The sequence below is a fragment of the Anser anser genome, assembly GCF_964211835.1.
Source record: "Anser anser genome assembly, chromosome: Z".
In the NCBI taxonomy this organism is placed as follows: domain Eukaryota; kingdom Metazoa; phylum Chordata; class Aves; order Anseriformes; family Anatidae; genus Anser; species Anser anser.
The window spans coordinates 47321797-47337452 of record NC_139723.1 but is presented as its reverse complement, the minus strand read 5'-3'; the positions used below and the strand labels follow the sequence as shown (position 1 = coordinate 47337452).

Below are 15656 nucleotides of genomic sequence, written 5' to 3'. Positions count from 1 at the left end.
CAAGCACTCTTCATTGTAATTAACAGCAGAGCCACAAAGCTGGAATGAAGCGTAATTTGGGGGGCAGGGTGGGGTAGCATTGCCTTCAAGACAACTGTTTCCATACATAAAAATATCTATCCAAACAACTGCGGTGTTTTTTGCAGTTTAAAATGTCCCCTTGTTTCTCACATGTATATTAAGGATGAACCAATTAGGGAACATGTGAATCATCTGACTGACGTACAAGACAGAGCAACATCAAAAAAAAAAATTGGCATCGTTTCTGAAGTCCTTAAAAGGACATTTCTTAACATTAGCCTGGGTGGCTAGAACAACAAACTAATCTTCTCTACTGAAAGTCAGACTGCCCCAACAGAGCACAAAAAGACCTCAACTATGCAGCTCATTACTAGCAAAAGGAGACTCATTTTAAAAAATTTGCTGATGCTCTTTCCATAAATGTCTCTGTTTACATGTTGCAGTCTGTATCTTGTGGCATCCTTCAAGGCTTTATACAAATAAACATAAGGAGGCATTTTTTAGAGTACACTGACCTAAGGTACCTGACAGTGAGTGCTTGGAATCACATCCTTGCCAGCTGGCTGCTACAAAAAAATGTAATGATTCAGCAGTTTAATGGATCTGGAGTTTGGCAACAGTCCCCTTGTAAACATCTCTGGGGAAATAAAATAACACAGGCCCAAGACTCTGGCAGGTTCCATAATTGTTTGCTTCTGGCACAAATCCAGGGACAGAGCAAGCTCTACCTTAAGGCAGATATGGCTGTACAATGCTTTGACTCTCAAAGCAGGTTCTATTCAAAGCCCAAGGGTAGAACTAACTTATAGCATGTCTGATGAGAAAAAGATACCAGAAAACCACTCAGCTTAAAAAAAAAAGTCCTTAAAAGTCCTTAAATATTAAACTGCCTAGATCAATAATGTGCTCAGTTTCACACAGATACCTCTTCGTGATTGCTGTTGTTGTTGTTTTTTTTTCTTTTCATTTGTTTAAACAGAAGAGTACAGAAGAGTAGGTGAAGTTTGTTCAAAGTTGAAATATGCAGGCTATTAGTATCTGCTTCTATTACTAAAATCAACAAATTGCTAACAGACTGTGACAAAGAAACCCCCCTCAAAAGAGGCAAGAAATGAAACTGTTACAGCCACCACACAATGATTATTAAAACATCAGATATTTGTGTTATCTTACAAATCTTCTAGCAAAATGCTCACTGGAAAGCCAGAAAATGAAAGATGAGATCCCAACTCAGACAGAGAGTCTGGGATCTCTCAGCTGTTTAGTGAAAAAAAAATCCTAATTCTTACCACTTTGACTTCCACTTTGGTCCTCTGTTTCTAAAACTCCCCCAAAGCTGATACATACAAACAACATATGGATTTCCCTTGGAAGTAACATGAAGTCAGAAAAACAGAGCAGGACCCTCTCCATTGACTCTATGCCCATGCAGTGCCAACGGAAATTGTGGCTGTCCTGCTAAACTGAAAGGCATCCAGCCTCTACACATACATTCATCAGTACTAAAACAGCCACCCATCCTTACAGACTATGATATATGGCCCTGGTGTTTCCTATGCTCACAGGTAAGTTGAATATCAAAGGGTATACTTCATGGACATGGACTTTGACAAAATGCCATAATATATATATATAGGAACACAAAAGCTAGACCTGGATAGGTCATATTTGATCTCTTATTTCCAGACTTTGTAGTTTGATCTACCATCTACATACATTTAGATGTAAGAATTTTTTTTACTGTCAAAACCGGTAATGGGATTCAGTGACTTTTATAAATTTGCAATGAAAGGTTCTTAAGTACCAAAGCCATTTTCTATTTTCGGAGAGTCACAAAAGGACTTGCTGTATTGCTTAGTGTGCTATACACTCACACTGCATTACTGGGAGAAATAGAAAAGCATGAAGTCGTAAGAAGAGCTGTAGTTACTTAGGCTTTGTCAATCACTTGTCATTCCATTTAAGAGAAGGTACAGTGGCCCCCCTATATCCACCAAGTTCTGCAAATACTCACTACTGAATAAAATATTAAAATTTACTTTCTGATTTAAAAAATAAACAAACAAAAAGCTACTATATCCCTTAAAACTGGAAGTGTTATCTCTAATGCAAACACTTTGAATATTTCTCTAATAAAAGCACTTTATTTAAATTTGAGAGCCAAAACACATGGACGCTTACAACCATGTATAATACTTATGTGTTCTTGTTGATTATTCAGAGCACTGCCTTCTTACTCTTTCCACCACCAAACAGGTAGCCTGAGAGACTCCCAAAAGCCTATTTCTTTTTCTGCCTCCAGAATCAATTATTATACTTGGTGATTTGCCTAGATTTCCTGGACAGCTACTCAACAGAAATTTGGATCTTAAAAAAAAATATTTCATGGCAGGTTTACTAGAGCTTATTAGCATGGAAAGGTTCTTTAAAAGCTGGCTAAATTCAGTGTTACTGTTAGAACTTCTTTCACAGAAACATGAAAAAAGATTACCTTTTGTAGTTTTTCAGAACATGCTGATTATATTTGCTATCATAGTGATCAGTACAATGACAAGGGAAGACTTCCCTAGCTTCTGAAAGTATAGGCAAGATTTCATAATCCTCATTAAACATTCCCTTTGATTCCTTAAAGGACATTTAACATTCAAATGTCAATTAAAACCTAAAATCTTTAAAAAATATTAAAAAATATTAAATAATATTAAAATTGTTGAACTTAAGAACAGCATTCAGTTCTTTCCAACTCCAGCTTTATTTTCTATGAAAGAATTCTGCTAAAGCAAATAAACTGAGGAAACTAATGCAAGTGACAACTATGAAGACAGAAATGAAAATACTTCTGATTATTCAATTCCCATCCTTCGTACTCTACTGGGCATATGATACTAAAGATAAGGAGAGTGTAATGAAGATTTGGTTATGGCACCTTTAAGCAGCAGAAGTTTTGCATCATACCATTAAAACATCATTTTACAAAATAGGTACCACCATCGGGAGAAGTTTTAACATGTAAATATTAGATTCCAACCCATACTGCTGTCCACAGACAGGCAGCGCTGAGCTGCCAGCACCACACAGCCCCTGGAACTGAAGAACCGCACAGCCTTTCCAGCTACCCAGCTGCTGTGTCGACAGCTCCATTTAATATTCTTGTCTAGTGATACAGCAAAGACCTCTCATGCCTATTTTTAAATGCACATTTTTAATATTCAATATAATGTTACTCTTTAACAAACTCTTTACTCCCTGCTTCTTTTATGAAGCTTCCCGTGGTCTTTAAAGGGATTGTTAACCAAAGAATGGATCACACTCTTTCTGCATGAGCAGATTCAGAAACACTCCATTAAACCTTTCAGTATTTAATATAAAGAGTAATCTCTCACCTCTGAGGAGATAAGCCAGTTGCTGAGTGATTAACTCTGGTGCCTCTTGAAGAATCTCTTTTACTACTAAAGAGGAAGAAGACGTTTGTAACTCCGGGCTGCCACCACATTGCTCATCTGGATTGATGACTTTGACAATAGCTGTTTCCAAACTTTTGTCCTCACTACCAAGCAAATTAAAAAAAAATAATGTTTATATTTCTTTCTAGCTGCTGAGACAACCCAACAAAACAGTGCAAAAACTTTTTAAAAATTCCAGACTGTAACACCGCTGTCACTGCCCTAAGTCTGCTATGAAGCCAAAAAATGTCACAATCAAGTCCTAAAACTGTAATTTCAAAATGAAGAGCTCACAGCGGTTTTATTACTAGATATATCACTAAGACTTCACTGTTTACATTTCCATTATCAAAATCTTTAAATCTAGTAATCTGGAAAAAATATTTCTACATGTATTGAAAATATCACTCTTTATGAAGGGGAGATTTGGGAATTTCACCACTGAATATTTTGGCAATTTGCAAAAGATCTTTATTTTGGATTTAAACACTTTGTGTTCTGGCTTTTAGTAGTAATAACAAAGCCAAACTACATTTATTAACATAAAATCATAGTCATAATTCTTTAGAAGAAAGAAACACAGGAGGGGACAGTAGCAAAAAGCAAATATTATGGATAATTTTTCTTTGAGAAAGTCAGCAATGTACTGAGTTGCCTGCAGTTGTTAGAGAACCAATATGAAATTTACACATATTTCTCATTTCAGATTTTCCCTACTTTTATTCTAGTCTACAAATACCTCAGAGTAGGATGGGGGTGTTTTATTTTTATTTCCCAAATAGTTGCGCTATAGCACACAGGAAGCATGTTATTTATCTTAAATGAGGTTCTAAAGAGAGTTAGAAGCAAACAACATCCTTCACTGTGGGCAAGACAGGCAGACCACTATAAAGCAGCTCCCTCTGCTCACCATGGGCTTATAAAGTTTCTCTCTTAAGGACGGGTATATAGAATATGGTCTCCCACAGAGCAACTCTGAGCCTCTGGCACTGAGGATGTTTTGAGAAAAATGCTGTAATGTGAAGGAATTCCATGGTTTCTGTATGGCTGTGAAATTACTGATGATGTAAAAGCAGAATCTGATCTGTTTCTAGCTGTATTTATAACAGCTACTATTCTGTGCTTAGCTTTACTTGAAGCTAATGTTGCCTGTCGAGTAAATGTCTCAGACTTCTGTCTATCTTCAGGAGGATCTTAACAGCACATGTGCAATTGTTGTGTCCATCTCCACATCAATGAGGGCTTTAATTCCCTCAGTGAAAGCTAACTAAGAAAAAGAAAAAAAATCTGATCTCTTATTTGCTGGTCACAGGAAACCTCAGGACTATTTAAACAAAATTAAAATATTTAGTCTAAGCTGTGTGAAAATACAAGGTATTAAAAAAAAAGAACCATCAATAGTGATGGTAAAACAACTATATCGTCACATGTATTGGGCATAATGAGAGAGAAAATGTATTTTAAATTCCTTTTTTTTTTCTGTGCTAACAGTGATATAAATATGAATTCAGAAAAAATGTAAAATGTAATTTTTGAAACAGCTCAAACCCACGTAAGCCATCTTGTTGTATCTAAAATGCAATACCTTGTCAGCATGTTGCTGTTTATAAGTGTTAAAGACAATTTCCCTTCAGCATTCAGCTGGTGCAAATTGATTTCATCTCGGAAGATGTGGAATGACTCCGGGATATTCAGCTCCTCCAATATAAATCTTGTCTCTGTGAAGTAACTGAAGTCTCTTCTTGGTATGTTCAACACTGGTAGGCAAAGAACATCAGGAGGACTGACCTGTAACATATACATGCATTTGTCAGAGTTGAATAAAATGAGACTTGATTTTTATTAGAGATATGTTTTAACAGACTGAGCATCTAGAAACAATCTGATTTTCTGTTTAATTTTTGCCCTTTTACTTCATTCTTTATAAATCACTTTTTACTCTTTTTTTTTTTTTAATTCTTATGTGCCGAATTGTTAATTCTGCAGAATTAATTCTCCTGCAGAATTGTTTTGAAAACTAGAAAGGGAAAAAAAAAAAAGAAAAAGAAAAAAAAAGACGTATACTTTCGAAAATCTCACAAGTTTTTCAGGAAAAAAAAAATGCATTCTTAAAATTCAGTAAATGCAAATTGACAATGTTTTAATTCATGGGAGCCTGGCTTAAAGCCTTGATAAACCTAATCTAACTCTGCCTTTCAAACTTCACTGATTTTGCATTTGTGACATGGGATGTGGATGAACAGCTATCAACATCTACATTCAGGCAAGATGATTTACTTCTCTCAATAAACTCCTGATTGTATGGAATTCAGCAGGATATCACCTGTTCAATCACAGCCTGGAAGTCATCCCCTTCATTTAATGAGGCTTTTCTCGAAATGGGGAGAAGATCTTAAATATAATATCATTTGACTGTGATTGTTAAGATATCACATTCTTCAGGTCATTTTCTAAAATTGTCTTTTACAACATGCACATACAATGCTAAGCACAACATGATCACAATGAGTAAGTACTTACAAGTGCAACTTTCAAAACAAATAGTAAAAAAAAAAAGATCCCTCTTGACTCCTATGAATCAACAACCTAATAAACGCAGTCACCTAAAGCTCTGTAATTTATATTGCAAATTTGTGGATGTAATCCATTCCAGCACAGAAAATGTGTGCAGAAAATCTGTGCACTGCTTAAATCAAGTGTAACTGATACCTAGACCAAGTGCTGGCAATTACTCGGGGTAATATTTTGCTGCTATTGAATATACCACCTAATACCGTCTCATTAATTTTTGTATGGAAAGAAATTTAGATTGTTTCTCTTTAAAAATCTCACCTCTGATTATAACAAAGTCATTGTCCAGAATAATGTCTTTATGATATGTTTTAATCGACTTAACAGTAAGAAATCTGTAAGCTGTAGCAAATGAGTTAAGATCCCTCTGTTTTTCTCATTACCTTGTCTAGAAAGTAGGCATAGGCCAGAGCAGAAATAAGAGAGTCCAAATCACAAGATTTATTTCCAAGAACAACATGGACTTTCTCCAGGTGCTTGCTCCTGTTCTGTAACACAATAGAAGACATTTGCAATGAGTAACAATGAAAAGAAAAAGCAAAGCCCAATCACCAGCACACTTCAAAAGACGTATTAAATATCCAGCTGGTGTCCTTAGTTGGAACACTTTCCACAATTTGCTCAAGGAATGCGCTTACATGTTTCCTTGGCTTCATTGCTCCCAAGAAAGCCAAAGAAATTTGGGTCTTGTAAGAAACCTAGGTCAGAACCTGAGGAGTAACCTGACAGAGCTCCAGTTAGCAGCAAAGTAGCAGATAAGCAGCATCATGTATACGTGGAAAAATCCCTTGAAAACAACTGACAGATCTCATAAGAAAGCAGTCACAAAGAGTGTGAAAATACACACAGAAAGCTTTACGCGTTAAGTTCTATTTTTTCCCCTATTCTCCTTGGCTGAAATCAGTAACTAGACAAAGTTACTGATCAGAGTCAGTTCTAAAGAGTCAGGCTTTCATGTTGACTCTTTAGGAGCTAGACAGACTATATGAATCACTGAGGTCTTCAAGTTCTCCTCACTGTCAACAGGAACTGAGTCTGTTCTGCATCTAATAACATCAGGAGCTTTCCAAACACAAGGAAGAGAAAGGCTACACCAACTGCAGGGAAGAAAAATATTGCAGGGAAGTGTCTATCTTCTTTGTACGCACAAACACAAAATGTGAGATGATGTTTTTCTCTTGTACACATCACAATGTCAATCTAGCTGCATGGAAACATGATATTTTTTATTATTTTAAAATAAAAGCTAATTTTAAAGCTATGCTTCTTAATTTGAGAAACCTATCGGACTGACACTAAGGTAGATAGCTCAGAGCCAAATATACGTAATCGAACATTGTTTGTGTTATCGTCTGAAGGCTGATGTACTTCCTGTTATTTTGGATTAGGATTCAGCATTTTATAAAGTTAAATTTTAATCTTTCAATAGAAGGATATAATTAGTACGTTATCCCCAATAACTATAACCATGCAATTTTTTTAAAAACTAACCTTTCTTCTCTGTGTCAAATCTTACCTCTAGTTGAATCTAAGGAAGAGACTCTGTTCTCTTTCCATTATATGGAACACAGCCATCAAAATATCTGTGGATAATAAAACCAGGACAACTATTCTCCATTCCTCATGTATTGGGAAATAAACTACGTAAGACAGACAGCTTTCTGGAGAGGACAGTGTTTGGAATAGGTACTTTCATTTAAGCTGTATGTCTTCACCAGCAGTAAACTCTGTTTCCTTCTTTCTATCATGTGCTTATTGTCACACTGTCTTTGTCAGTATACATTTCTCACTAATCTGCCACCCTAAAGAATGAAAATCAAGTTCATGAGTTCATGCCTTTTTTTTTCTTTAAGTATTATTTAGTGTGTAGAAGTCTTTTTCTTCAGCTTCCTCAAAACAAATGATATAACCTAGACCAAGTACGAAATGAAGTGAATTGACAAATTGATTATTAAATCTACAAAGTCACTCAACTTTTGAAGTGAGTGTAAACAATACAGAACAGCATCATATGTGTTGAAAATTTTTATATCTACATATCCTCTACCTATAAAATGGTTTGATTCCTGTTGCTCATATTCCACAAAATACTATCTCATATACAACTGCCAAGGACACTCAACAGTAATCTGAGTTTCAGTGATGAATGTCAGCCCTATTCATCAGGCACATTACTATTTTGTTTTGAAAAATTAAGAAATTTTTGGTGTTGTCTTTAGAATTCATGATGTAGCACTCCCAAGCACTAAAATCTGCACACATGTTTTTACGTCTCCCAGGTTAGCAGTAGCTCTGTTATAGAGGTATAGTGCAGTTCTAAAACAGCAGAAAATTGTGTGAGAACTGCGAAAGATGGAAAAATTTATTTGTCCTCACAGCTGATTAAAGAAGCTTTCACATAAATAAGTAAATAACTAATAATAAAAAAAAATAATAAAAAAACATCTTTCACTCATTTGTATGTGCCATCACATTCCAACTCTCTTTTACCTCCTAGGTGTAAGAATGCAGACAGATTAATTAAAAAAAAAAAAAAGGAATTAAAAGCCTGAAAGTTTATGAAGCCTACACATCTGAAGAAAAAAAAAAAGGAAAGCACTGCTCTGAAGAGAGCACAGTGGAGCACGAAAGTTCTGGAGACCACCTCTCTTCTATGACTCAAACAGGTAAACTAGCCATCCAACGGCTGATTTTTATATTTTAAGTCCAACAATATTTCATCAACACAAATGAACCAGAACAAAAAGTAGGACAGTCCATTTCTTCAACCTGTTCTCAAGAGCTTAACAAGAACTCTGAGACAGAGCCTTTGAGCTGGGATTTTAATACAACAGTAGGAACACTATCAGGAAGAGGATGCATTTGTTGGTCAGGCTGTTAATGCACTACATCTCTGAACAACCACTGGCTTCCTGAATATTTCTGCCTAAAACACTCGGATATACAGTAGAGGTATCTTACAAGCTACTGCCAACTCTTTCCCAAAGGAAAGGGAATGAAGAACAAATTTCTGAAGGTGTTCAGCCGGTTCTGTTGCACACCACCTTTCTCGCGTCTCTCCAAAGAGTATATTTTTTTTTTTGTTTCGTCCATTACAATCAGTTATTTTAATGACACTACTTTTCCCTAAGCAAGGATCTGTTCACTTGAACAAAACTACACTACTTCACTCCCTAATCTCTCATTTGTGGCTTTTAGCAAAGTGTTTCTGCAATGGGCTTTTTCTAATAGAATAGGACACCTATTCCACTAATGTTAAAATACAAAGTCAACCTGTAAGCTGTTTTATATTAAATAAGTAAAAAGAATAAAAATCCTTCCTTTATTTCTTAAATTATCCCAAATTACTGAAAAAAATATATATATACACATTTGTAGATGTGTACACTTTTCCCCTCCCTTCCACAAAACAAAATTTAATTTCTAGATACCAACTTCATTTTTCATGCTTTAAAATACTGCAGCTATTGCAGTTATGATGAGTGAATGATCTTATTTGGATTTGATTTTTTTATTAGTTTTTCCTGCTGGATTGTGGGCAAGAGAAGTCTCGGTAATTCCTTTGCTCTGTGTTCATCAAGCAGCTGTTCTCAGTAAACTTATATTCTTATCATATGTGATAAAAATGTGTTCTTATTAAAGGAAGCTCATTCAAATTTGTATTTCACAGATTTTAAGGTTAAATTGGCCAGAGCAAAACATGAAATAAAGTCTGTACTTCATATTCTGATGATGTAAGACAGATACATTGATGAAAGAGAAATAATAAAATAAACTGATATTAATGAAATTTTAGAATAAATTTGGCCACTTAGTTCTTCGTGTAGTTCTGGTAATACGTAAGTGGAGCATAACGTTTGAAAGCTGACACATACAAAACTGACCAGACAAGAACATCTATGGGGAAGCACATGAACAGGTGCATGTTCTCCCTTACCACTGTCAGTATATTAATATTGAATTACCTACTTTCCCATTCCCCCGTGATTACCACTAAAATAATTCAGTGATAGAAAAAGATCACACTTGCATAACCTATTCGCATGGATAACATTTCCTACTCCAAGTATCTTCATTATCTGAACTGGGTATTCCTCCAATGCCAGAATCACAGGCAATGTTTTCATATTCTATTAGATTACACAGACAGCTAGATAGCATCTTCCCCATCCTGTTATTTCAACATAAGAAACCTTCTTGTACTAACAGCACAGATACTTTATCAAGAGCCTAGTGACGACCACAGGGTTATGCTAGAGCAGGCTTAATACTGTAATAGCCTGTGCTGGACAGACAATCTCAGAGCTGTACATCAGGTAGAAGATCAGCTCGGTCAAACTGCAACTGATATAAAAGTCAACACTACTGCAGACATTTATCTTAGCATAAATGGGTGTTGTCTACCAATTCTGCACATAGGACCCTGAAAGCAACTTATTTTTAACCCTCAGTCTGATTTTCAGCATTTTAGAAGTTGTAGAAGTCAGTACTTCCTCAGCTAATTCTTATTGGCAGAAAGACGTCACCATCTATGGATAAAACAAATCATAAAACAGCCTTTGGGAAATAACCAAGTCTTGCCGTCTATAACCACTGCATAGTTTGCTATAGATTTCAAAGACATTAAAAGCTAGTGAGAAGGAGGATACTGATAGAACTGAAGCTGTATGAAGAGGAATAATAGAAGACATTGTTACAAAACCATTTTCATATTGATTAAAATGAGTTCAATGGAACTCAAAACAATCTTTTTCATCCTTCATGGCTTAAATATGAAATTATTCAAAATAATACAAGCAGAACACTGCACAAAACAATTCTTCTCTAAGACATTCTGCCTTCTTTGTATAATAGGAACAAAAATATATTATCCCCCTCAACTCTCACATCAAATGATAGTTTTCAAAGAACATATAAAAGAAATGGCCTAATGTAGCTCAGGTGACATCTTCAGTTCTGACAGACGTGTTGGAAAGTTTGCTCTGTTAAGTTGGTGACATCTCTTCCAATGCTGTATCCTCAGTTTCCACAGCTGGTCATGGTTCAGGAACAAACATGAAACTAGCATAAGCTTATGTCTGTTGTGACATGATTTACTGTTTTGTTTTGTTTTTTGTTTTGTTTTTTTTTCCCTAGGAAATCAAGGAATAACATAGACTTTCCCTTGACAATCCCCATATGCTTTTTAAATAACAGAAATATATTAAAGTACATCCTCTCAGCTTCTAAGACTGCTTCCTTTTCTGTCATCTTAGACATGATTAGTTTGCATAGCCTGCTGTTCATCAACCATCTAGGAGAAACACAGGCACATGGATGGGATGCTTCCTCTTCCAGGTCAGCAAAATTTCTGGCATGATCTGTCTTGCCAAGAAAAGACACTAGCAGAGAAGCCCACAGTCAGGCAGGAGAAGCTTTAGATTCATAAACTCTGTGAAGCTTAGCTGCAATAGGACTGTAAAAAGTGATCGAAGTGACTCCTGAAGCTACCACAGAGAGGAATCATGAACATTCAACCTCTCTAAGAATTCAGACATTTAAGAGGTCAATGATAAAACTTGAACTCATAAATTAAACTAGAAAGGACACCTCTGATCTCTCTTACCATCAATGGGTTTTTCTTCAGTTTGATTAAAGATAAATTTTAAAACGCATAAACATCAGATGTCTGGGATAAAATGAATTAAAGAAATGATGTGTAATTCTCAGATGGTATCAGTCAGGATAACTAAATTCTGATCAGACATGCACAGATCAACATTCACTTATCGTGCTCAAAAAAACGTGTTTACAAGCATTAAGCTACTTCTGTAATCTGTAAGTAAGAGATCACTTCTGATACCTTGTTACAGTGAAGCAAGTCTGGCACCTCCCCAGTTTTGTCTTTAATCACATACAAACATCAGCACGGCAACTCTATGTATTTGTAGTCAAAAACATCATTTTTTGGTTATTACCTGCACCAAACTGCTGACTCATTCAAAACTGCTGCATATGCTGGTGATCAGGTTTGCAAAAACTTTGGCTAGGATATATTGCTACAGTGATTCATCAAATTACACTACCTCAGTCAAAGAAAACACTACCTTCCATTTTTATGCGTTAAAACGGAAGGTGAAACAATCTTGCAAGACAAGAAATCCTGAAGGTTTTTTCTGGTATTATCAGGAATCCCTAAAAAATGCTTGCTGCGTCAAGGCAATTAAAAAAAAAGAAAAAGTTTATTCTTTTCCCTCCCCTTCACACACACACACACACACAGCCTTGCTTTCTGAGCCACTATTTTTCTTTTTGCCTCAAATCTCACTGGATCTTCTGTCCTTCAACTGCAATAAGATCACTGCATTTTGCTGCATGGGATGATGGTGCAGTAACTGTCAAGGACAGCATTTCTTTGAAAGAAGGCTCAACAGAAGCATATAAATAAAAAAGAAGCTGCACAGTTTAGTGCAGCTAGCACAATACTGCTAGTATAGTGTCAGGCACAACCCTGAAAACTGCTCCAGCCCTGTTGCTAAAGCACTAACACCGGAGTACGGCTGCAGAGACATACTGAGCTTTCCTGAAGATGCATGGGGAAAAGCCTAGACCAATATTCCAACTGAGAGTTGGACTCTTTTGCTTACACAAGAGGATCTCTGTACCTATTTGGTAGCTTTGGAATTGTACCTCCAATTGAGAGGTACATTAGCCATTTCAGAGTACATCATGCATTTGCCTCATAATATCAGGCAGTATTATACCTCCATTGGCCTGAGGGTTTTCAAGTTGATTGTCCTTCTCTGTTGTCAAAGAAATGGCTTTAAGCCAAGACAAAGTCAATTTAGTATTTTATGCCAAGTTCGAGTTACTTTAATATTTCATAAGCCTCTTCACAAGAAAGCTTTATACAGGCCTGAAGAAAAAAAAAAAAAGTCTGTCATCCCTCTAAGTCCTTTTGTTGTCTCTTATTTTTGAGAACAGAAGAAAAACTATTATATTTCTTTACCCCTGCAATATCACACTTATCAAGTACAGTGTACAACTTACTGTAATAGCTTACTGTAATAATTATATAATTGATTCTTCCTTAAGGAATAGGATTTAAAAGATAAATACCAAGCATGCCATATTTTAATCATTACCTGTTGAATCAGTATTGCATAATACTGCTTTACTTATGGATCTAAAAAATAGATTTCATAAGAAACATCAATCCCACTGGCAGAATAAAATATAATAAAACAAAAGGGCAATTATATAAATCTAGACTATCTGCTTTTGGGGGGTAGATACTGACTTACAAAGAAAAATAAGTGAAAGGGTCTTAAAACTTCGATGCTACCCTCAGGAAAGGATGGTAAGTTGTGACATTTGTATTTAATAAGATAAAGATATTTAAGTGATAATTAAAGACAATGAATTGAATAATGACTAGCAAAAGGTCTTCACACCTTAGTTTTCCTGCATGTACAACTTACTTGAAGCCTAGATACATATAACTTACCACATCTTACCTGCACTGCTATCTCTGATGGCAACTGCACTATACACAGAAGTTGAACAAAGCCTTGGTGAACAATCATTTCTGGTCTTTTGAAGTTAATACTTTAAATGTCATATTTAAGAGTCAAGAACTCCCTAAATAGTTTTATTTTTAAAAGTGTCGTTTCCCAGAATCAAACCATTCCATAGGAACTAATCCTTCAAAATTTATAATGGACATGAGGCAGGCTAACTATCTGGTACACCAGCCAGGGAAGAAAGTCCTGACCCTAAATCATTCCTGGAATCTCCACAAGACATGAGTGCCCTTTTCCAGTCATTTCTAATCAAGAATTGGCACAGACAGCTATTGCTGCTGAGAATTCAGTTCAATATTGCTGCATCACCAACAAGCTCTGATTTGGTATTCTGCAGACAAACTCCACACTGTAAAAGAACAAATTCCTGCCAACAGGAAACATCTACTGTCTTCATTTTGAATTAACTTTATAGAATATGTCCGCATGTAAGTCTGTGCTGCCTCTTCTTGAAATATCTTCAGACTTATTTAACACACATTATAGAATCATAGAATATTCTGCATTGGAAGGGACCTACGAGGATCCAACTCCTGGATCCACACAGGACCACCCAAAAATCAGACCCCATGTCTGAGAGCATTACCCAAAGGCTTCTTGAACTCTGGTGGTCTCAGTGCTGTGACTACTTCCCTGGGGAGCCTGTCCCAGTGCCCGACCACCCTCTGGGTGCAGAACCTTTCCCTAACACCCAGCCTGACCCTCCCCTGTCCCAGCCCCATGCCGTTCCCTCGGGTCCTGTCGCTGTCCCCAGAGAGCAGAGCTCAGCGCCTGCCCCTCCGCTCCCCTCGTGAGGGAGCTGCAGGCCGCCATGAGGCCTCCCCTCGGCCTGCTCTGCTCCGGGCTGAACAAACCAAGGGACCTCAGCCACTACTCATAGGTCTTGCCCTGTAGACCCTAGTACCTGATGCACCCCAGGGTACAGCTGGCCCTTTTAGCTGCTAGGGCACGCTGCTGGCTCATGTTCAACTTGCCACCAACCAGAACCCCCAGATCCCTTTCTGCAGGGCTGCTTCTCCAGTGTCTCATCTCCTAGTCTGTACATGCAGCCACGGTTGCTCCATCCCAGGTGCAGAATCCAGCACTTGACCCTGTTAAACTTCATACCATCATATTTTCTAAGCTTTACATGTCCACGCTCTCTTGCTCCTTAAATTTTTATTTCTAGGAACAGCTTTCAAGACATCATTTGTACTGAATTACAGTAGTACCCAATAGTACCTAGCTTTCAAATTGGAAAGCCCATGATCAAACACATCTTGGAAACAACTTTACCAGCACATGTTTTGATCCCAGTTTTGCTGTTACATGAAGATAAAACTCCCATCAAGTCAGACAGATATTAAATATGCTTTGTCTTAGGGAATTAAAGAAACCTAGTTTTATAAGATTAACAAGGTGAGGAGGGGAAAAACTTATTCAAATGACCTCAGGCTCAATAAAGATATCTCATTGCCTTTCCTGCCAAGACAAAACAGGATATACTCTAGTATGGGAAGGGAACATGTTTCTAGCAGAATGATTATTTAAGCCTGATTCAGCAGCATTTCAACAGCCTGTCAATAAGATTCCCTATCAAAGGGCTTACTAAAGTAAAAATCAAAGTTCTCCTTTTTATGCTACGCTAATTTGAACAGCAAATGAGTTGTGTTCTACACACCATTGGTGTTCTTACCTAACGACTGCATATCAGCAACACAGCATACAACAATTCAGCTTTGCAAAAGAATGTACTCCGTTCATATTCCAGGTTATCTTTAATTTCTAAAGCCAATCACAGCACACCTTTAAAGTTTCAGGTCAAGTTACATGATTCCTCTTCCCGCTCCTTCCCAACTTAACATGCAAAGGCGAGATTGAGTTGCCTATCACTTTACAAAACTAGATAGCACTCATCCCCTTTAAGAGTTTTTGGGATACAAGTGTCCCCTGAGACAGTAGAAAGAAGTGAGGTAGAAGTAGGGAGCACATTCACCTGAGTACTCCTGTCACATTAATTTACTCTGCTCTGTGGTGTGCCAGAAGGTGACTGGTATCAATAATTCCCTACATCACACGC

At 36.8% G+C, this 15656-nt stretch overlaps 1 protein-coding gene across 8 annotated transcripts in view; it reads right to left on the bottom strand.

Moving 5' to 3' along the window:
- PRUNE2 (prune homolog 2 with BCH domain) overlaps positions 1-15656 on the bottom strand; it is a 140756-nt gene that overhangs the window by 103489 nt on the left and 21611 nt on the right. For all 8 annotated transcript variants that reach the window (XM_083816553.1, XM_083816554.1, XM_083816555.1 and 5 more), the window contains exons 2-4: positions 6419-6523; positions 5050-5252; positions 3405-3568 (exon numbers count right to left, since the gene is read on the bottom strand). In XM_083816553.1, coding sequence (XP_083672679.1) covers positions 3405-3568; positions 5050-5252; positions 6419-6523 — 472 coding nt within the window. The remainder of the gene's footprint in view (positions 1-3404; positions 3569-5049; positions 5253-6418; positions 6524-15656) is intronic.